The following is a 23410-nucleotide window of genomic DNA, read 5'->3' on the forward strand; positions in this document are numbered from 1 at the left end:
TTATTCTTTCATGAGTTATTTACAAGTTTCTGACCACTTATAAAATGTGTTCAATGTGCTGCCCATTGTGTTGGATTGTCAATGCAACCCTCTTCTCCCGCTCTTCACACACTGATAGCAACACCGCAGGAGAAATGCCAGCACAGGCTTCCAGTATCCGTAATTTCAGGTGCTGCACATCTTGTATATTCACACAATAGACAATTGCCATCAGATGACCCCAAAGATAAAAGTCTAAGGGGTTCAGATCGGGAGACCTTGGGGGGAATTCAACTGGCCCACGACGACCAATCCACTTTTCAGGAAACTGTTCATCTAGGAATGCTCGGACCTGACACCCATAATGTGGTGGTGTACCATCTTGCTGGAAAAACTCAGGGAACGTGCCAGCTTCAGTGCATAAAGAGGGAAACACATCATCATGTAGCAATTTCAAATATCCAGTGGCCTTGAGGTTTCCGTTGATGAAGAATGGACAAGATGTGCTGCACCTGAAACTACGGATACTGGAAGCCTGTGCTGGCATTTCTACTGTGGTGTTGCTATCAGTGTGTGAAGAGCGGGAGAAGAGGGTTGCATTGACAATCCAACACAATGGGCAGCACACATTTTATAAGTGGTCAGAAACTTGTAAATAACTCATGAAAGAATAAAGTTACATTAAAACCACCATTGTTTTTCTTATGAAATTCTCAATAAGTTTGATGTGTCAAATGACCCTCTTTCTATTGAAAAAACAAAAGTTGGATCCAAGATGGCGACTTAAAAATGGCCACCATGGTCACCACCCATCTTGAAAAGTTTGCCCCCTCACAAATACTAATGTGCCACAAGCAGGATATCACCAACTATTCCCATTTTCTTAAGGTGTATCCATTTAAATGGCTCACCCTGTACATTTATTGAACCCCCACATCCGGTTAATGAAATTAAGAGGGTCAATGTATAACTAGAAGGGCAACAAAAAGTATGTTTAGATGTCGCAAAATAAGATTTTCATTGAAAATAATACCTGGATGAAGCGCCTAGAAACTTCCAAGCAAAATGTGCTGCAGTGTTAATTTCGTTCACAAATAATTTTCATCATATCAACATTTTTTTCACTGACCGAAACTGGATGAAAACTAAATATTAACTGTGCATTAGTTTTTAAACTGACAGCAGCATAATAAACTTTAGTATCACCTTCAGTACAGTAGAATTAAATATATTATTTTATGCAAATTAACATGTCTGCTTGAAAGAATAAGCAGTTCTCCAGGGGTATATAACGAGCTTAGACATTTTAGAGATATGTCTAATTAATATATTTTGATTTAGATTTTAGTCAGTTAAATCTAGGGCATATTTAAGACTAAAATCTTATGAAATTCAGTAGACTAAGACTTAAATCTACAATGTATTAGATTAAAATAAAAACAATTAATAAAATAAAAATTGCATTTTAGTCAAAAGACTAAGACAAAAATGAAATCAAAATCCGCTGTCAAATTTAACACTGTTGTGTTGAACTGGAGCTAAACCTGGCAGGAAGGTACAATGTCATCTTTCTGGTACTGTAGTCAATGTTAAGTCTGAGGTACGTGTATCATCTTCTTTCAGTTCCTATGTAGCTTTTACAAGGCAAAATTATGTTATGTCTTGTGATAAAACAAATGCATGCATGGATCATTTTGTTAGTTATGCTTTTTTATTAGAAAAACAGCTTTGGAAGCCTCACCTGTCCATTTGGAATCTGCTGGTTGTCATTCTCATCCAGTACTTTATCCGGTACGGGAGGTGGTTTTTCGTCCTCAGGCTCTTCAGAGTTCACAATGGCAGCTGATCTCCTGGCCTCCAGGTCAGTGCTGTAGCGGCTCTTCTTGCTAAGGTTGACTGAGGCGTACTCTACACCATTGGGAAGCATGGTGTGGTCTGGTGTAGCCGGGCTTGGGTGACCGTTGAGAATAGGTACGGGTGGATCCTCTGGGCTTAGTGTACCGTTGGGTAGGCCAATGTCCTTGAGTTCTTTGACCGTCTCGTACAGACAGTCCTCCACACTGACGTCACGAGAGGTGCTGTCCTTCAACACCTCATATGTGCCATCGCCTGAGGTCACTTGAGCATCCACTGCAGCTGCTTTGAGGGAGTCAGTGGGTGGAATGCTGGGTAATTCGCGGTCCTGGTGATACTTAGAGGATCTGATCTCTGATTGGCTGGATAGCATGTCTTCAGAAGGCTGGGGACTTGTATCCATTGTGTCCGTGAGTACTGAGTGCAAAGGTAAACGGTGGAAAATGTGAATATTTGTTAGAGTTGATTATAAAAAAGAACGTTTTGGAGAACTGTTACCTGTACCACTTGTAAGAGGCCCGTTATGAGAGGTGCTAACTGCCAAATCAGTGCCATGGCTCTCTACTGACTGGCTGCAGGTTTCCTTTTCTGACACCTGCAGAGAAAAGGGATATAATTTGTACAAAATATCATTCAGTGATGCAATCACTATTTAGACTGGAAGCTAAAGCAGAGGCAGAGATATTTACATTAAGGCCCAATCCTAATTCTATTTTTGTACCCCTACCCCTTTCCCTTGGTCCTTAAAACCGAGTATAAAGGGGAAGGGCTTCAAAATTTACCCCTAAGAAATGGGACAGCACTCCAACACCTTCACACGTCATCATCGTAAGCTTTTGCTTCATATGAGATCAGACAATTACGACTGCTGTAGTTATTCCAGTTGTGTTATTTTTGGGTATTTATCTCCAGGAAATCACTGAAGGAAATGATATCATGTTATCATAACGGTATAATGTGGCAATTAACTTGTAAATTTACACCCTGGCCATGTTCATCAATGTAAACACAAGAATACAACATTAACATTATAGCAGACACTGTAAAAAGCTTATTCTCAGCCAATACACTTTTCTGACAGGGTATTCGAGTGTCAGAATGTTGCGGAACTGCTGTACAGGGTGAGTAAATGATGACAGAATTTTTGGCGGAACAATCCCTTTAAACTTGGACTCACGAAAACATAATGTCTTGTCATAAACGCATATGGGGTCAGATTTTAATCTTATGCTATAGATGCATACTCAATTATCATAACATTTACTGAATTTGAAATGTGTTTTTAGTAGTACAATGTAGTTCGTCGCCTCTGAGATGCTAATGTGCATCACTTAATCCTGTGACATTGGTAGGGGTGCAGGAATTTTAATTTTAAAAATGGGTCATGGACCAGAAAGGGCTGAGAGCCCCTGCTTATAAAGAGACCGCAGACAAAGACACTTGGATTGAGCTCTTTGTTTGCTTCTTTAAACCGCAGCAGAAACGACATGCAGTGGCACTATGAGACCACCTTGTGGCAGCTCATTGAAAATGCCTGTTGCCAAGGTGATGAAGTCCTTCAGATACAGGAGGTTAAAGCTGAGAGCCACTCAGATTGTCACAGCAAGACAAAGACCCTATTTAACCTGTCAGGCTTTGACAGACTCCGCCATTTAAACCAAGCCCTCCTCAATATATTGACATGCAAGTTGTACATTACGGTGAAAAGATTAGCCTTCAGATATCCATCAAATCTACAGCATTAACAGAGAGATAATGTCAGACATTTACTTAAGCATCTCATAATTGTTAATACTGACTTTGCGTAATACAAAGAGTCTCGACCTTAAGGTCACAACCACACGTTTTCGCAGTTAGCTTTTTTCTTTGCTCTTCGAGTCTAGATTATATTATCTTTATATCAATACCCAGCTCATCTTGACCTTTAAGCATAATGTAAGTAACACCAGCTTTTATTTGCAGAGGATTTCACTTTGAAGTGCTCCCATTTAAATAAATGAATTGTTAGCAATGTTTGGAGTCTATATATATCATTCACAAATAATGCATTTAATTGATCAAAAATACACCAACAAAGTGAAGTATTTATTACAGTTTACAGGGCACCTACCAAGTCTTTAGTGTCTCCAGAATCTGTCTGTAAGTTTTCAGCTCTAAATACCCATCAGATTATTTATTATACCTTTTAAATCTGGGAAGTTTGAGCTGTTAGGACGTTGTAGCTGTTTTTGTTGCCTATGCCTTTAACCGTTCCCACGTGCATGTCAGAGCTATAGCCTTCATGTTGATAAACAGCACAGTGACAGACAAGAATGAATCAGATCTCTCTTACTACAGTAAGAACTTTCCCAACTGTTATTTGATGTATTTGTTGTGGAGTTAATTCAAGCCTTTCTGCAACAAGGAATCACACACAAAGTCGTTATAAAGTTTGTGCACGCACACACACATTCAGTTTGCACTGTTTTTGCACGGCAAATGTGACAGGATACATGTTAATATCCACTGCTGTATGAATATCTGTTATGTTAATGCACAAAATAAACCTGATTTAACGTCCACAAACAGGGATTGAAGCATCTTCTTGTATAATTGTACTGACATGCATCGGTGGTGAAGAATTACGAAGGAATTTTACTATCTTTATTAGGAACATGCACTGTTTTAGAAACATTTTAAACTTGTGCAACTCATTCCTAAAGTGCTGCTGATCACAGACAGCTGAAGAGATCTTTTAATCCCAGTTATTTTAATCCCTAGTATATGTGTTACTATGAAGACATGTTAATACGCAGCTGTCAATCAATTCGGTGGGCGGGGAAACTGCACTCCTACATCACGTTGTGGTCGGCCTCAAAATGGGAGAGATTTGGATCCTATTTTAAGGTCAGGAAATTTTAAAAAAAGAGGCGTGTTGTGTTTTATCCCTCCAATATGACTGTGGGCACACTTTATCTACACATAGTTCTGTCCAAACAGCTTATAAAAGATGATTTTCATCATAGGTTTCATCATACTTTTCCATTTTTATGTAGTTTAAATATAATTTATTTGATGATTGATGGGTCACAAAGTTGAATTATCAACAGCTATGTGGGGCTGAAGCTCCAGGGCCCACAGAAGAAGGGACCCCTTAATTGGCTGAAGAATTACTTTGTGCTATGATGCAGGAAACTTGATGCTTGATGCTTTCTCTCGTTGATAATGTGGATTATTCCTTTCGGTTTGCTGCTGTTCAAAAACTGTGTGCCAGTGCTTAACTGGAGCTCGGAGTGGCTGTAGCCCAGTCAGAATATTGAATAGCCCTGTTTTAGTCGCACATAAGGGTGATCAGATGTCTTAATTTTCCCAGGACAGTCCCTTATTTCTGCACTACCGCGAGAACCGTCCAGTCAAAGGTAGGCAGGCTAACCATAAACAAAAAATGTAATTCAAACAGTCTTCATCATTGATTAACATGTAGTAACAGAAGCTGGGATAGGCAGAGTCAAGCTGAATGGACTCTTAACTGAATCGCAGTCTCGACTGCGTGGCGGTTACAGCTGGATTCAATAAACCAGCACAAGCCCGCACAATCCGTTCATCACATAATATAACCGAGACGGTTCGTGAACAAATCAAATAGCCTACACAAGCAGTTATCAAAGTATCCATCGCTGCAGAGTATGTATCTCATGTAAATACACTCGGTTATGTTTTGCATTAAGTCTAACTGAACTAGTTAGAAAGAAAACTTTATTATGAATGTTTACTTTGCCCCTTTTATGAAAATGACTGTAATAAAATGGAGCAATGAAATATTGGTCCTGGCTTTCTTCAGACATTATATCTGATGGAAATAAATAAAATAAGGATGCTAGCCTTCTGTAACTCAAAGACCACAATATTTTGGATATTAGAAGCATCGATTTTATTGATATCATATCATTAGGGATTTAAGGTCAGCTAAAGTTCTAAAGAAACGTTTTAAAGGTAAACCCCTATTCAAAGTATTTATTTATAAAGCACTAATTTAGGAAGTATTGCAAATGTTTTTTGTTTTGCTGATTTTTGCAGCCTGTTTGAACTTTAAAGTTCATATTACGTCATTACTTTATTTTGCATAGTCTACTTGCAGGCCTATTTTAATCAATTAGAAAAAATATATAATAATCAAATATAAATCAACTGGTGTAAAATTAGATCATAATATAAAATTATATATAAATAATATAAAAATGATAAATTATATTATTTATATTATATATATATATATATATATATATATATATATATATATATATATATATATATATATATATATATATAGTAGTAAGCCCCAGGGCCCGATGTGTTTTTAATCCGGCCCTGGCAATCACTTCAGTCTTTATGGTCCTTCATAAAGTATTTTTAATGTGCAGATTTTTTGGGATTTCTAGAACATTTGAAAAATTTGAAAAATGTATGTTTTGTAATAATTTAAAAAAGACTTCACTGCAAATTTAAATAAAAGTATCACCAAAAAAAAACCCCAAATCCACACCTGAACTATTCAATGCTACTGTTCATCATTTGGATTTGTTCAAACAAATTACACCTAATTTCTTTTACAATTTTAAAAAGGCGAATCACTATCGTTTTTCCAAGTAGTGTTTTATCTTTTTTCCGATACATGGCAGGATTCCCAGTCATTTAATAGTTTACCCACCTCTTTTCCACCCCTACATCTTTGTGCCCAAATGATTTGTTAAAGTTCTTGACAGTACCAATAATAATTAAACTGTCTAAGTAGTTAAATGCGTTATTATCCTTATGAAATGCAATTTTCATGCCACCTGATTACGACAGTGAAATCTAAAAAAACATCCTGAAATGCAGTAATAATTTCTGTCAAACCCTGTGCATAACCAGCGCCCGTCATTAACAGCATTTGCATAAGGACCACAAAGCTCAGACATTTATAGGGTGCACAGCATACAAATGTAGCCTGCATAATTAATGATAAACAAAACCCAATGAACATAACAGTAAACATAAAAATCAACATCCTTCTGTTCATTGCACATAGAGTTGAAGTCAAAATGATTAGCCCACTTTAGATTTTTTTTCTTTTTCATATATTTCCTAAATGATTGTTAACAGGAATTTTTCACGGTATTTCCTATATTTTTTCTTCTGAAGAGAGTCTTATTTGTTTTATTTCGGCTAGAATAATAGTTTTTTTTTTTTTTTTTTTTACTATTTTAAGGTCAATATTATTAGCCCCCTGAAGCGATATTTGTTTTCGATGGTCTGCAGAACACACCATCACTATACAATGAACCTAATTAACCTAGTTAAGCCTTTAAATGTCACTTTAAGCTGTATAGAAGTGTCTCGAAAAATATCCAGTAAAATATTATTTACTGTCATCATGACAAAGATAAAATAAATCAGTTATTAGAAACGAGTTAACATTATTATGTTTAGAAATGTGTTGGAAAAAAATCTTTCTTCCGTTAAACAGAAATTGGGGGAAAAAATATACAGGGGGGCTAATAATTCAGGACTGTATAACTAACAGTTGAACTGTCATGCTTTTTTCATAACAGTCACAACCCCACAGATCCTGCTTATACAGCTGCTTGTTTGTGTGTGTGTGTGTGTGTGTGTGTGTGTGTGTGTGTGTATGTGTGTGTGTGTGTGTGTGTGTGTCAATTATGCCCTCAGTAGGTCACACTAATCTCCAGATTGCTAAACATCTCCTGAACTCTTGAACTCTTCTCTCGAATGATCATTTGACAGAAGACACCCACATATATGCAGCAGACCCAAAAAGAAAGGCGACTCATGCATGAAGTTTCTCATCTCCCTGCAGCCAAACAAAAATGTTAATGTGTCCGCTTCATGCTTTCCTCCCACAAACCCAGGCCTTCACAATGACCGTCCATTCTTTTGTCAGTTCTCTCCAACTTTACCAGGCCCTCGAGCACAGCGGTCACACATTCGCATGACTGAAAGATGGTTCACACACTCTGGGAGCTGCGTGTAATTGAAAATGCCTTTTGAATTCAAATCGAGGACTCGTTCGGCAAGGCTCTGTCTGAGCCGCGATGAGGCAGCACAGGCTAAACTCTCACAGATGAAAAGTACCGTGGAAGCACATGCTTACCCCATTCATCAGGTTTTCGTGGTCTCCCGGCGGCCCCCCTTTTTTCTGCCTGCGGAGCGAGAGGAAGAGCATTATTGAGAAATTGCGATTAAGTTTGTAGGTTTGGCCATGTTTTGTGAATCTGTTGTCTGAGGCTTTTTGTCTACGACAACATTCCAAGACACAAACTAAGCCTTGTTCTAGACGACAAATCACATTTAATATAGCAGCAAAAGAAGGATTAAGCTTTATCTGCACCCAAAGACAATCACCACTGTGAGTTTACTGCTGGATGAATGTTAAAATCTACATTTTTATTTCAAACTAGATATTGTCTTAGTGTTTATGCTATGTTGTAGTATTAGTATATAATATATGTATTGTTATTATTATTATTATTATTATTACTATTATTATTATTATTCAGTTATATCATTCAGTTTCCATTGGCTTAGTCCCTGATTTATCAGGGGTCACTACAGCTGAATGAACTGCCAACTACTCTGGTTTACGCAGCTGATGCCCTTCCAGCCGCAACTTTTCCAGCTGGGAAAAGTATTATTAATAATTTTGGTATTAATAACAAATTGTATTTACGCTCATTTTCATCAGGACATACAGGGCTGCAAAATATAGAGAGATATTTATCACCAAGGCCATTATTATTCATTTATTTGTTACTTTACTACTATTTTTTCCTTTTCATTGAACACAATACCAAAAATTAAGGTTGTGTTTATGTTAGAAAATATTATATATAATACTGGTTCTCTTAGCATTCAGTTATTTTTAAGATTTAACCTTAATATTCAAATTTTAACAACTATCTACAGTTGAAGTCAGAATTATTAGCCCCCCTTTGATTTTTTTTTCTTTTGTAAATATTTCCCAAATGATGTTTAACAGAGCAAGGAAATTTTCACAGTATGTCTGATAATATTTTTTCTTCTGGAGAAAGTCTTATTTGTTTTATTTCGGCTAGAATAAAAGCAGTTTTTAATATTTTAAAATATTTTAAGAACAAAATTATTAGCCCCTTTAAGCTATATTTTTTTCAATAGTCTACAGAATAATCTATCGTTATACAATAACTTGCCTAATTAACCTAACCTGCCTAGTTAACCTAATTAACCTAGTTAAGCCTTTAAATGTCACTTTAAGCTGTATTAAAGAAGTGTCTTGAAAAATATCTAGTCAAATATTATGTACTGTCATCATGGCAAAGATAAAATAAATCAGTTATTAGAAATGTGTTATTAAAACTATTATGTTTAGAAATGTGTTAGAAGAATCTTCTCTCTGTTAAACAGAAATTGGGAAAAAATATGAAGAGTTTAGATGCAAATTATTTTCTTCAAAAATTTGCATTTTACTCAGTCTCCTATGTTTATCGTCAGTTATTTCACAGTGAAGGCAATTAGAATAAAATATTTGTCATCTTAATATTGAAATAACAGGTCTTAAACACAGGATCCTGAAAAATGTGGTCATTTTAGATGTTTTATTTCGGCTAGTATAAAAGCAGTTTTACATTTTTTTAAATCCATTTTAGGTCAATATTATTAGCCCCTTTAAGCTCATTTTTTTTCCAATACTCTACAGAACAAACCATCATTATACAATAACCTGCCTAATTACCCTAACCTGCCTAGTTAACATAATTAACCTAGTTAAGCCTTTAAATGTCACTTTAAGCCAGGCATGTCCAAGCTCGGTCCTGGAGGGCCGGTGTCCTGCAAAGTTTAGTTCCAACCCCAATCAGACACACCTGGGCTAGCTAATCAAGCACTTACTAGGCTTTCTAGAAACATCCGTGCAGGTGTGTTGAGGCAAGTTGGAGCTAAAATCTGCAGGCACCGGCCCTCCAGGACCGAGTTTGGACACCCCTGCTTTAAGCTGTATAAAAGTGTCTTGAAAAATATCAAATAAAATATTATTTACTGTCATCATGACAAAGATAAAATAAATCAGTTATTAGAGATGAGTTATTGTAACTATTATGTTTGGAAATGTGTTGAAAAAAATCTCTCTGTTAAACAGAAATTGGGGAAAAAAATAAACAAGGGGGCTAATAATTCAGGGGGGCTAATAATTCGGACTTCTATTGTATATATATATTTATTGCGATCATGATTTTCGAAAATATTTCATCGCTTTGTAAACGTTTATTATTACCATTTGTTCAGCCTCCCCATACAGTTTGATAGAGCAATTGGACCCAGAAGTCGTTTCGTGTCACACTTAACAAGCGGATATATTGAACTGTCATGAGATCCATGACTATAACGAAAAAAAGACAGATATAGTTGAGCATTCTATAACTATTTTCATGGTCGAATCTGAAGACATTATCTTCTGGTTTTGGTAGAGATGACTTTGGTCCATGCTGCGTTCATATTTCAGCCAAATATCATCTTTTAAGGGGTCTCAGTCTGCTTGTTTGGTATGTAACAAATTCAAATGGTAGTACAGTCATCGCATCAGAGTATGTTTTAATCTAACCAAAACTGCCAAGTGCAAACACATCATGATATCACAAATCCAATCTTTTTAAACATACAAATAGTTTAACAGTTGCCATTCAACAGAAATAATATCTTATATCACTATTACCTACTGCCTCAAATTTAATCAGAACCCATATTCATAAAATAGAAACAAGAAATATCATTAATATCAAAGAATAGACATGTTTTAATATTACTCACCCCTGGCAACTGGCACATAGCAGCAGCAGCAGGACGGAGAGCAGCAGGAAGGCAGTGAGTCCTGTGATCGTGCCTACAAGTGCCAGCTCTCCTTTAGCCAAAACTGCCGCCCCCGCGACCTCTGACCCCGCTGCTCCTGACCCCAACACAGCACTCAGCACAGGAGCCATTATACATCACAATGATGAGTAGCCTTCATCGACCAAATGCACCTCGCTGCAGAGGCTGGACACCAAACAAAATGAAGAGAAACACAGAGAAAGAATGGGGGAGGAGAAAAGAATCAAAACAGTTGGACGTCTGATGATGCTTAACAATAAAGACCTTTGCACTTGATAGAATCAGCATGACAAATCAGCTTAAAGGGAAAGTTCGCCCAAAAAACAAAGACCTGATGTTATTTACACTCTCTCAGACCATCAAAGATGTACTTTTTTTGTCAGTAGAACATTGATTTTTTATTTTATTTTGCTGAAACTGTGGTCATTGGTGATTCATTAAATCCAATCATAAAATGAAAGTTGATAAATCATTAACAATAAAAAAATAACACTAGTTGCATCTGACAATATATGGAGGTTTTTTGAAGCAAAAAAAGTGTTTCGTAAAATAAAGTGAACAGGTTGTAATGTATGCAATGCACAGTGTCTTGCACAGATAGACTTTCGCTTCACTAGTCCTCAATGAATCATTAAGAGCCACAAGTTTTAATTTTGATTTGCATGAACCGGTCAAAAGTTTAGTGTCAGGTTTTTTTTTATGTTTTTTTTTTTTATCAAGGCGGCATTAATTAAATGTAAAGAAAATTTAAATTGTTAAATATTCGCAAAAATTTTAAATAACTGTTTTTTTATTGTACACTCAAAAAATGGTTCAATGTTGTACAAAAGAAGGTACCTACCCTTGTCACTGGGGCAGTACCTTTTTATGGAACAGAATTGTACCTTAAGAAAAAGAAACACATTTGTACCTTTGCAGTTTGTACCTTTAAGGACATAATTTGTGCCATAAGAAACCAAATGTCCCTTTGGTTTTTAAACCTGCAGATACAATATTGTACCATTATCAAAGGTTCAAATCTGATCCATGAAGGTACCACCACAGTGACAATACACAATATACTTTAACAGTGTCAAAAATGCTTACCAAACATTTATTTAAAATGCCTTAAATGTTGAGTTTACAATACCTTCAGTTTTGTTTTACTAGTCGTTTTGTATTATTGTATTATAAAACTTAATATTTAAAGTTAATGAGTTTTTTAAACACTTTTAAATGATGATTCGTGTTTTATTATGGAAAATATTCATAAAATCACTTTTGCCTTTACAGTCATATTTATTTTCAAATAGATATTGTAATAAAAAAGGAGTTGTCCAACACTTTTGTACCTTTTATATGAGAACAATTGTGTACCTTCATTTCAATTGTACCATAAAAGGCACAGAATAGTATCATAAGAGGTCTTAGTGTACAACTTTTACAAAGGTACAAAACTGTTCCTCAAGGAATATTATTTGTACCAAGGTGTACCTTTTTTTTCCTATAAGTTTATGTAGTTTTAAATGAAATGATTTGTGCAGTCATTATTGCTTTTATTACTATTAATAATAATAATAATAATAATAATAATAATAATAATTATTATTATTATTATTATTATTATTAATATTAGAGTGATTTGTGAAGGATTATGTGACTAAGAATGGAGTAATGAAGCTGAAAATTCATCTTTAAAATCCCTGGAATAATTTATCAAATTAAATGATAAACTACTATTGAGCAGTTATTTTATAGTGCAATAACATTTTACAATTTTACAATTTGTACTGTATTTTTGATTAAATAAATGCAGCCTTGGTGAGCAGGAGAAGCTTATTTTAAAACGTTTATTTATTCTACTGACCCAAAACTTTTGACCGCTAGTGTATATGACCCCGGACCTCCAAACCAGTAAAAAACTGAAAAACAATTATTTAATTGAGATTAATACAACATCTAAAAGCGGAATAAATAAGCTTTCCAATGATGTATGTATTTTTATATTTTTATTTTGAAAATGTGAAATCTAAGGGTTGAAAAAAATGAAAATACTATGAAAAGTTCAACTGAATTTTTCTAGCTCTTGTAACTGAATTTTTTTCTAGCTAATCCAACTGGATTATTCTAGTTTTCTAGAAGATTATGTGGTGCTGTACTAGAGTCTTTGTTCATTAATTGTTCAGGTTAACTAATGTATTAACTAGCACATTATTATATTTGTAAGTTTACACAAACAAATGTTTAATATTGTTGCTAAATAACATGGAAAGTGAAGATTTTTAAAGAATTAATGAACACACTTGAGAGATTGCACTTTGGCTAAAAGGACAGCCACACCACCTTAGCATTATCTACAGTTAAAAAACATTCCGTCAATACTTTATTAATTTTAATACTTTCTTTCTTTCTTTCTTTCTTTCTTTCTTTCTTTCTTTCTTTCTTTCATTTATTTATCACTCGGTGTAATCTATTGAAGATCCTTTTGAATACATGTTCCCTGCACTTTAGGCATTTTGCACACATTCGTTCTGCACTTTATGGCCTGATTATGACAACAAAAAAAAAAAAAATTATTTATGAAAAAGATATCTTTATCCTTTAAATTATTACAAAAAACGTTTTATCTGCACATCAACATTACGTTTCAAACATGATTATTTATTATTTATTTTATTATTTATTTATTTTATTGATTTATTAATATTGCAGACATCCACCCAAAGCTATATAATTTGACTATCAGTTGAATAAAGATAAGATTCATAAATTTAGATCTGACTATGTAAATCATGATTGGGGGACACTCCTAATTTACATCTTGGATGTCTCAAGGATAAGTAAATGAACAGCAGATTTTCTTTTTTGCTTGAACTATCCTTTTGATTGGACAGATCTGAAGCACTGTAAGTTTTTGTTCCAGATCTAAACTCATATTGTTGACCAACTGTATGTACGAGTGAAATTCTGGACAGATTAAATCTCACATCCAAACGACGCCATGGAACAAATTTACAATCCCCCCTCACTGAGCTACAATATGTATCCAAACACTTTTTTATGATAATCAACAGCCACAAGAGGGCAGAGAAGAGTGCAGAAACGGCACCCTGTCATGCGCTACTGCAGTGAACTCGTCTGCTTCACAACAAATGGCTCTTGGACTTTTCGCTCGGCAACCCAAACATGTAGGCTAGTTTCATTTGACCGTCATCCAAAAATGCAGGCCAGATTAAACAGAGTCCTGGTTTAGGATAATGTGTGATGGGTGGACTCCACCTCCACAAGCTGAATAGATAGATAACAATCGAATGGCTGGCCTGGCATCCCAGTGGAGACCGAGGCCCGGCCTGTGCTTCTGATCTGCTCTATGAGAGGAGATGGACAGTTCAGGGTGAGTCTTTCCTCGCTCAAACTCTCCGATAAGAAACAGAAGAGCGGAAAGCCACTCAGATCCACGAGGAGCATGAAGTTGGGATTCTTTCTGAAGTCTTTATGCTGGAATTATTCCGACTTTTTTAATATGGAAATGTTGTCATGCTACTCTTAAAATGCATGGTTAATGCATACCAGAAGAAGAAGTGTGGGTTTGCGCGAGATGAAAAAGCCAATTGTGCAACTTTGGAAACTATGCAAATGTAGCAGGAGCGTAGGCATTTACATAATAGCTGATTCCTAATTAATGGCTGTTAAACAGTGCACAGTGTCTCATATATTGCTTTCACTAGTGTAGGTTTCATTTGAACACAGAGCGATAAGGAAATCAATAATGATATCAATAATCATAAATAATAAAAACTATATCAAATATTACAATGAATCCTTTAAAAATAGTATTTTATATAATGTTACTTTTTTACAACATATGTATATATTATTTTTATTCAGTAATATAGCCTCCCTATTTACCCTCCCCCCCTCCAATTTCTGTTTAAACAGATAGAGGATTTTTTTCAACACATTTCTAAACATAATAGTTTTAATGAGTCATTTCTAATAACTGATTTATTTTATCTTTGTCATGATGACAGTAAATAATATTTGACTAGATATTTTTCAAGACACTTCTATATAGCTTACAGTGACATTTTTTTTTATTTTTTTTATAGTTTATTTCACTTTTATTTTAGTTCATTTGTATTTATCTTACTCATTTATTTATCATATTTTATGCATGATTCACTCCCTTACAGAATCATCCCATTTCAAATTTCTTTTATTAGGTTTTTACATGGAATATCAACCATAACAGTCATTTTATAATTATCCATCCATGTTAGTGTTTACCCTACCCCAACCCCAGTTGAACATTTCCCTCCCTCAACAGCCTCTGACTTCTCATTAAGAGAAAAGCAAAACAAAAAAATAAAATAATAATAATGATAAATAAAATTAATAATTAACCATAATGATAAAAAGGTAAAAAAAACTAACAAAAAAATTTAATAAAATAATTAACTAAATAAGATGAAAATAAATATTAAATATGTTTTTATTCCTATGTTATTGCTCAGTTTAAGAATCAAGAGAGTTTGCTAGTAGATAATCTAAAAAGGGGCGCCACAACTTGTCAAAGGTCTTTAAAGAACCAGTAAGTGACAGTCTAATCTTTTCCAATTTAATACAAGTAAACACTTCTTTTATCCATGCATCAAAAGATGGTGGAGTGACATGTTTCCACTTTAAAAGAATAAGACGTCTCGTTATTAAAGTAGTAAAAGCTAAAGCCTTTTGGACCATTACTGAAAGGTTAGCATCTACTGCCAACCCAAAAATGGCTAAAAGTGGATTTGTATCCAGATCTATGCCGAATACTTACAGTGACATTTAAAAGCTTAACTAGGTTAATTAGGTTAACTAGGCAGGTTAGTGTAATTAGGCAAGTTATTGTATAACGATGGTTTGTTCTGTAGACTATCGAAAAAAATATTGCTTAAAGGGGCTAAAAATATTGACCTTAAAATTTAAAACTGCTTTTATTCTAGCCGAAATAAAACAAATAAGACTTTCTGCAGAAGAAAAAATATTATCAGACATACTGTGAAAATTTCCTTGCTCTGTTAAACATCATTTGGGAAATATTTAAAAAAATCTAAAAAAATCAAAGGGGGGCTAATAATTCTGACTTCAACTGTATACATTTTTCTAATTAATTATAATGTATTGTTTTCAGAAACAATCACAAAAGCTGACAGTTCCAGATTCTGATATTTTCATGATCATCGTGAATCACTCAGCTAGCTGTGTTCATCACACCAAGTCTGTTTAGCTTGTTTTGTTTGATTTGATACTTATTTTACTCCCTTCAACATCATAGTCACCCCTCACAGGCCTGGGTGTCACACTTGTTCTAAGCTTGGGATATTTATCTCAAATATGGAAACAAAAACCCTCTGTTAAACCACAAGCATTATCAAAAACTGTGCAAAAAGTCAAACAAAGAAATGGGTGCTACCTGGACACTTGTTTGGCTCTGGTGATTGTTGCCTAAAAGAAAACAGAGAGAGAGAATGATTAGATTCAAGAATGGAGATTTGTAGTACAAAAAAATCCAACATTATCACATTCAATCTCAGAAATGACTGACCGAAAATCACAATCAGTTACATAAATCATCATATGACAGAAAAAAACTATATAAAACCCACAGCAAGACAAGGCAATTCTGCATTGAGGGTGTAATGAAGCCAATGGATCATTGGTTTCCAGCAGCAGATCACTTATGAGTCTCTCAGCACGAGCACATCTCTGACATCTGCTAAAAAGCATGCGGGCACCAGCATGTGGCATCCAGCTAAATCTGTGTGTCTGTATGAAAAGCATGCACCAAAACCTCATCTAGATGCTCATAAACGCGCTCAGAGTAACTATAGCAACCCTGATCTGAAGATTTGCTCTAATGATTGTACTGCAAGGCATATCAGAGAATGTGACATGCTGATGAAGACAGATGGATGGATAGAAATCACAAGAGTGCGTGTGTGTGGTTGGGAAAGCCTTCCTGTACAGTTGTTAAAGGTGTTCTGAGTGGTTTTTGTTGTGTTGCTACAGCATGTGGTTGCTAGGTGGTTTCTCTCTAGCCAATTTGTCCTTTCTGTCTTTGAGATGTTTATAGGCTATCATAATAATAATAATAATAATAGCCTTTAATGTAAATAAGCATTTGCCACATACTTAACTGTAAATTTTGCTATTATTGTGATGATAATGTTGGTCTCTAGTTCATGTGCGCTTGTTGTCTTCTAAAAAAAATCTGTCAGTTTGCCACATTTGAACACATCGTTCAAAAATGGCCATCTTTGAACCTGGCTTTTCAGTTCCTTCTTTTGGGTATCCATATTATCCTTCCTGCGATTAGCTCACCTCATGCCACAGCATTAATTATCAGTTATCAATATTAATCTTTCAGTTTGTATACATGGCCACGACCTGGGCACATGCTTGTGTTTAAGAAAGAGAATGCTAATGCTAATTTTTAACGTACAGTCTCAGTGTGTGCTGATTTTAATTCAAATTTTGCATAATTAACTTTGGTTTTCTGTGACTTAGTGACTTAAAGGGAATGTTCAACCAAAATTACTATTCTTACATCCTTTATTTACCTTTCACTTGTTCAAAACCAATGACTGTAAAAAATATGGCGACACAATAGCACCTTTTCCCATTGGCCGCTTTGAATGCAAAACGCTTCATGACGGGCACAAACTGTCGTAAAAACTGCTGAAATTGGACCCTAGGCATGCGCAGAGGGACTGCATGATGGTGCCAGAGGGGAAGCCGCGGAATCAAGCGTCCAACCAAACGCTTGTACGTCAAATCAACCACCAGTGAACTTCTCATTTGACCACTTGTATCTGCACTGTAACAAAGGCTCGCTAATATAAATATAATCACATTTAAAAACACATAATAATATACAATTTATTAATAACTATGATGTAAGCTGTTGCATTGATAATTTATTTGATAATTTAATAAAAACAACAGGCTATATGTTAGACTGCAAATTAAACGCTCTTTCTTAGGGCTCTATTTTAATGGTCTAGTTGCAAAGTCTGAAGCGCAGGGTGCAAAAGCATTAAGGGCATGTCCGAATCCACTTTTGCTATTTTAATGACGTAAAAATCCGCTCTGCGCCATGGCGCATGGTCAAACAGGGTTGAGCTTATTCTCTTAATGAGTTAAAGGTGTGTTTTGAAAATAAACCAATCAGAGTCTCATCTCCCATTCCCTTAAAGAGTCAGCTGCATCACTCCATGGTGCATTTGCTATGTGAAGTTTATTTATAAACTAATTTCGAGAGGATCATGTGCTTATGATTGCTAGCGGCTGGATCCGCATTATCCAATTCTCAATGCACCAATCAGACGACTCCTAAACTACTACAAATACCCGGGGTTACATTCCACCGCTATCTTCGTTTTGAAGAATCCCCCCTTCCACCCCTACTCCTCCTTCTAGCACTGTTGCCTCACAGCAAGAACGTCTCTGGTTCAAGGCTTTACCAAACCAGCAGACGTTTCTGTGTAGAGTTTGCACTTTCTCTCCGTGCTCACGTGGGTTTCCACCGGGTTTCCTGGTTTCCTCCCACCGTCAAAAAACATGCAACTTAAGTTAATTGACTAATCTAAATCGGCACCATAGACATGCTTCTAGTAAGTAGTTATCTCTCAAGAGCAATCACTATCTGTTCATCAGTTACTACAGCAGGGGAGTTCTCGAGATCTACCTGAGCTCAAACTCCCCTCCCGCCTTGCAACGGGAGGGAGCCCCAGGCTCGAGGATCTTATGAGCTCAGGGCTCTCTCCCGGGACAGCATGCCAAACAATTATCAGCAAAGTGTGAACTCTTGAATTACATGGCGGACTCTGTAAGTCAAGCAAGAGGATAATGAGCCTCCTCCATTCTGCCTTTACTTTCACTTTCTCTCTTTCGTGGATAAGGAAACGGTGTTGTACGCTCTCCACTGAAGACATGCATTAGCCTACATAATTAATTTCATTTGTTAAGTGCAAAGATTTTTCTAAACTATTTCTAAATTCAGTTGTAATTTCCAGCAAACGAATATATGAACAAATCTATTAGGAAATATTTAAAAAAGAAAAGAAAATTCAAAGGGGGCTAATAATTCTGACCTCAACTGCATTTAATTCAAGCTGTAATGTGTTACATTAGTTAGCTAAACTTAAATGGGTTTTCTGGAATGCATAACTAGTATATTTAACTTAAAAATAATTAGTTGTTGTTATATGCGTTTTAAGTAAACAGATTTTTACAGTGTAAAATGACTAGAAACTAGTAAAACTAGAAGTTTAAGATTAATTCATTTAAAATTCATTTAGGGATCCACGATTCTGACTAAAATGAAAATCAAAATTTTTTTTTGCTTAAAATCAAGATCATGATTTTCTTACAATTCTGTCAATGTAAAATAAAGTTTAACATGAGTAGGCTATTATTATTGTTATTTCTCAAACATGGTAAAACAACAATGATAATATCAGGCCTGTGTATAGGTCTACTGTTGGTTGAAATGCTACATTTTGTATAGACTTGGAATGGTGGACTTGAACAGACTTTAAACATGTCCTGGTTTTTAATTCACAGTAAAGTGATTACATTAGAATACAACTATTAGTATATTAGTAATACAACTTTATTTAGGGTATAGTAGTTATACTAACACTGTAAACATTTATTTTTATGCACAACACTACATACCAAATTTTTATTGTAAAAATAAATGAATACGTCATTACATCAAGACAAAAATGACATTTTGGGGTGAATTATACCTTATAAATACAGTATGTGACACTTAAGACCATTTGGAGCTGTCCATGTTGCTAAACAACATATGTAAAACAATGTAAAGACTTGTGTAACCGCCTTTATGCTTCTCTCCTGACCTTGAAAATATATTTGGCTGAAAAGCAGGAACAAGATAGTGTGTAGAGTCGAATCAAGATCGCAATCTTTTTTCGATTAATCGTGCAGCCCTAGATTCATTCATTTTCCTTTGGCTTAGTGCCTTTATTCATCAGGGGTCACCACAGTGGAATGAACCGCCAACTTATCCAGCATATGTATTACACAACAGATGCCCTTCCAGCTGCAACTCAGTACTGGGAAACATCCATACATACTCAGTCACACTCATACACTATGGCCAATTTTATTTTATTCAATTCACCTATACCACATGTCTTTAGACTGTGAGGGAAACTGGAGCACCTGGAGGAAACCCACACCAACATGGAGAAAAAATGCAAACTCCACACAGAAATGCCAATTGACCCAACTGAGGCTCGAACCAGTGACCTTCTTGCTGTGAGGCGTCAGTGCTAACCACTGAGCGACCCTGTCGCCTAAGGTGTCCACATGCAGTGGTTAAAACTAAACTATAATTTATTGGCGTGCTAAACCAAAAAATATACAATAAATTGTACTTTTTCTAATTTCTGCAACTTTTTTTACCCCTACTTGAGCACCAAATCACCATATTGCAATGGTTTCTGACAGATCAAGTGACACTGAAGAAAACTCTGTTTTGCTAGGCAGTTTGTCTAGGCAGTCCATTATAACATTTTTGTACTCATTTTAATGTCCATAATAAATATCAAATATCAAATACCACAATCAAGCACTCCTAACTATAACTAATAATATATGAATCCCATTCTTACCAAAATGAAGACTGAGAAGGTAAAAAAGGAAGCAATTGCTTCAGAAGGAATGTTAGGATTGTGTGTTTTATGCCATATAAAATAAGGCACTGGAAAAGCCATTTGAAGGGGGAATGTGTTTGGAAAGGCTGCAGTCCCAGACCGAGGTGAGCAACTGCGGTCCTTGGCACCAATGGTCTTTTCTTTGCCAGAATCACTATGAACCTTCAAGATCCAGACCACCAGATAATGTTTAACATCCACGTCCATCTGGAGCCATATTAAGACCCATTTATCTACATTCATGTATCTGTGTCCATAAATCCATGACACCTGGCTACCAATGGCCAGAGGAGGAATGTGAAAAAAACAGACCATACCTAAAGATATTTGGCCTAAAGTTACTTCATAGTTACGGACATCCATACCGCAAAGACTTTTCCTCCCAATAGGGTCACAGAAAGGGCGGGATTTTGTGGAAAAGCACAGCTGGGTTGCTACTGAGAACGCATCCGGTAAAAGATTCTCATGCGAACGCCAGCGGCAGCTCTTGAATAAATAATCGCACCAAGGCAAGAGTAATGCAACAAGGAATTTTGTGGATGCTCTGTTATTATAAGTTTTTTCTGCTGACAGAAGCTCTGATAATAACTCATCTACAGCAGAGGAAGACGCTCGCTCTAAAAAAAGAACATTGTGATGCTGCAGCATTTGTAACCTCTAATACAAATCGGTGACTTTTCTGTTAGAAATGATGAAATACTTGCAGCAGGAGGTGGTTGGAATAATATAGCTTCCATAGGTGTCAATCAAGAGGCCATTAGCTTATAAAACACCAACAGTTTCACAGCTTCCCTTTTGGCTGCGTTGGAGGAGAATGACACATTGGACATATGTCGCGGTCTGGCTCTCTGCTGGACACGGAGGTGCATGTTGTCTGTCCTTACACTGCACTCACTGCGACACAAAGATCAGGCTGCTTCAGGACACTTTTAAGCTATTTAAATAGACAGTTCAACCAACAATGAAAACAGATAACCTTCATGTAATTCCAGTCCCATATGGCTTTCCTTGAAACACAGAAGGTGAATTTTGAAATATTATAGACATTCACTGAAATGAATGCAGATGACTGATGTTTGAAAGCTCTATTGAGCATTCACAATAATTTTATATAATTTATTTTTTCTTTCATATTGAATTAAAGAATAAAATGGATTTGGAATGACACCCAGCAAACAATTTTGTGTTTAATAGACGTCTAATAGACAACTAAAAGTAGACAGCTTGGCTAAAACAAGGCTAAACTTGGGCTGTCTGTAAAATAGACATCTAAGAATAGGCCAAATACACAAATTAGACAGATTTATATGTGTAGTCATTCATTTCTGTTTATTTGATGACTTGTCTAATTTTGGCCTATTCTTAGATGTCTATTGGATTTTCACTGACAGCCCAAATTTAGCCTTGTTTTAGCCAAGACGACTATGTTTAGACATCTAAACTCTCCTAAAACTCTCCTAATTAAATAAACAAAAGAAAGTCAATGGTTAACACTTCATTTTAATGATCCATTTGAGTATTAGTAGACTGTCTGCTTAATATCTGCTCCTTCAACAGACATTTAACTGACTATAAGAAACTTTGCAAGTACATGTCAACTTACACTAACCCTAACCCAAACTAACAGTCTACTTATAATCTAATGAGAATTAGTTGGCATGTAGATGCAATGTAACTTAAATTCAACAAACCGACCATCAAAATAAAGTGTGACCAGTCAATGGTTATCAGCCATCAGTACAAAATAATTAGATTAAACTGAGAAATTAAAATTCCCTTGATCTTTAGAAATATAGGAGGTCAATGTACTTTAACAACATCCTGTCAGTTTCAGAACTCAGAACATTTTTGTTAGTCTTAAAAAAGGCTTATTTTGAAGCGGATCTCCCAAAATGGCAGGTTGTGCAATGAGCCACTTCCTCTGCTCAGTTCATTTCACAGCAAATTCATTCACAATCCACACACATTTCAGTGCTGGATTTCCAGGGCTGTTGAAACTAAAGGATAATGTTACACTGACTGTTTTAGATCTGACTGTAATTATTGCACCACATAAGTGTGAGTAAATGTTTTTATTACATCTTCACTATTGCTTTGTCTGCTGTTACAGAATAAAACATTTAAAAATGCTAACTGTTAGCTAATCCATGACATCTAATCGAAATAATTTTTGATCAGATTTTTTACAAATCTTGATTATATACACGAGTGAACATCTGAGAAAAGTACAAAATAAAAATGCGAGTTCACGACCACTTTAATGGGCTATGAAAGCCCCCTCTTTTTGGTTCAAGTCTACTCTGCAAAAAAAATGCATCATAATGAGCGTGGAGCGTTGAGAGCAGAGGGAGGAGTGGGCGTGGCCAGCAAAGCAGGGGAGAAAGAGGGGAGCGAACAACTGTTGTCAGTTGACTCACAAAATGAGACACAAACCGTGAGGAGACCCATGATTTTATAGTTTACAAAGTTAAAATGCAAAGAAATAAATAGCAATTTAATGTCCTGCTACATATATTATTCGTAATTTCATATACACATAACCACAATTTATATCATTATAAAGATAATCGTGTTTATATAAACACTATAAATGAGAACTTCTTTACACCTTAATACCCGGTTCTGAATGCAGACACAGTGCATAGCAGTGCAGCAGGTCTCTTGCGCTGTCTATTTCAACCATTAGCCCTGTCGGTAATCTGGAGGATTTTAAAAACAGGCGAACACAGCAGCACAGATAGTTGATGTGTATAAATGGGAACGAACTCAACTGATAAAAGACAAAGTCATTCGCCCTTCTCCAATTCTCGAACAGCTCTCTCGACAAAAAATTTTGCTGCACACAAACAACTTTGCTGTATCGGCCCTGACAGCATCGCAGGGAAAAACATGCAACAAACCCCGTGGATCATGGAAACAAACACATACGACCTTTCATGAACGGCTAAATACTACGTGCCGTATGCAGAGTCTGCAGACGTGGTCTCACCTGA

At 35.7% G+C, this 23410-nt stretch overlaps 1 protein-coding gene across 1 annotated transcript in view; it reads right to left on the reverse strand.

Moving 5' to 3' along the window:
• The window catches only part of pag1 (phosphoprotein membrane anchor with glycosphingolipid microdomains 1), a 102158-nt gene that overhangs the window by 13076 nt on the left and 65672 nt on the right, over positions 1–23410 (reverse strand). The window contains exons 2-6 of the mRNA XM_056479806.1: positions 16145–16176; positions 10651–10875; positions 7964–8012; positions 2332–2428; positions 1721–2250 (exon numbers count right to left, since the gene is read on the reverse strand). Coding sequence (XP_056335781.1) covers positions 1721–2250; positions 2332–2428; positions 7964–8012; positions 10651–10820 — 846 coding nt within the window. The 5' untranslated portion in view covers positions 10821–10875; positions 16145–16176. The remainder of the gene's footprint in view (positions 1–1720; positions 2251–2331; positions 2429–7963; positions 8013–10650; positions 10876–16144; positions 16177–23410) is intronic.

This window comes from Danio aesculapii, chromosome 19 (genome assembly GCF_903798145.1).
Source record: "Danio aesculapii chromosome 19, fDanAes4.1, whole genome shotgun sequence".
NCBI lineage: Eukaryota > Metazoa > Chordata > Actinopteri > Cypriniformes > Danionidae > Danio > Danio aesculapii.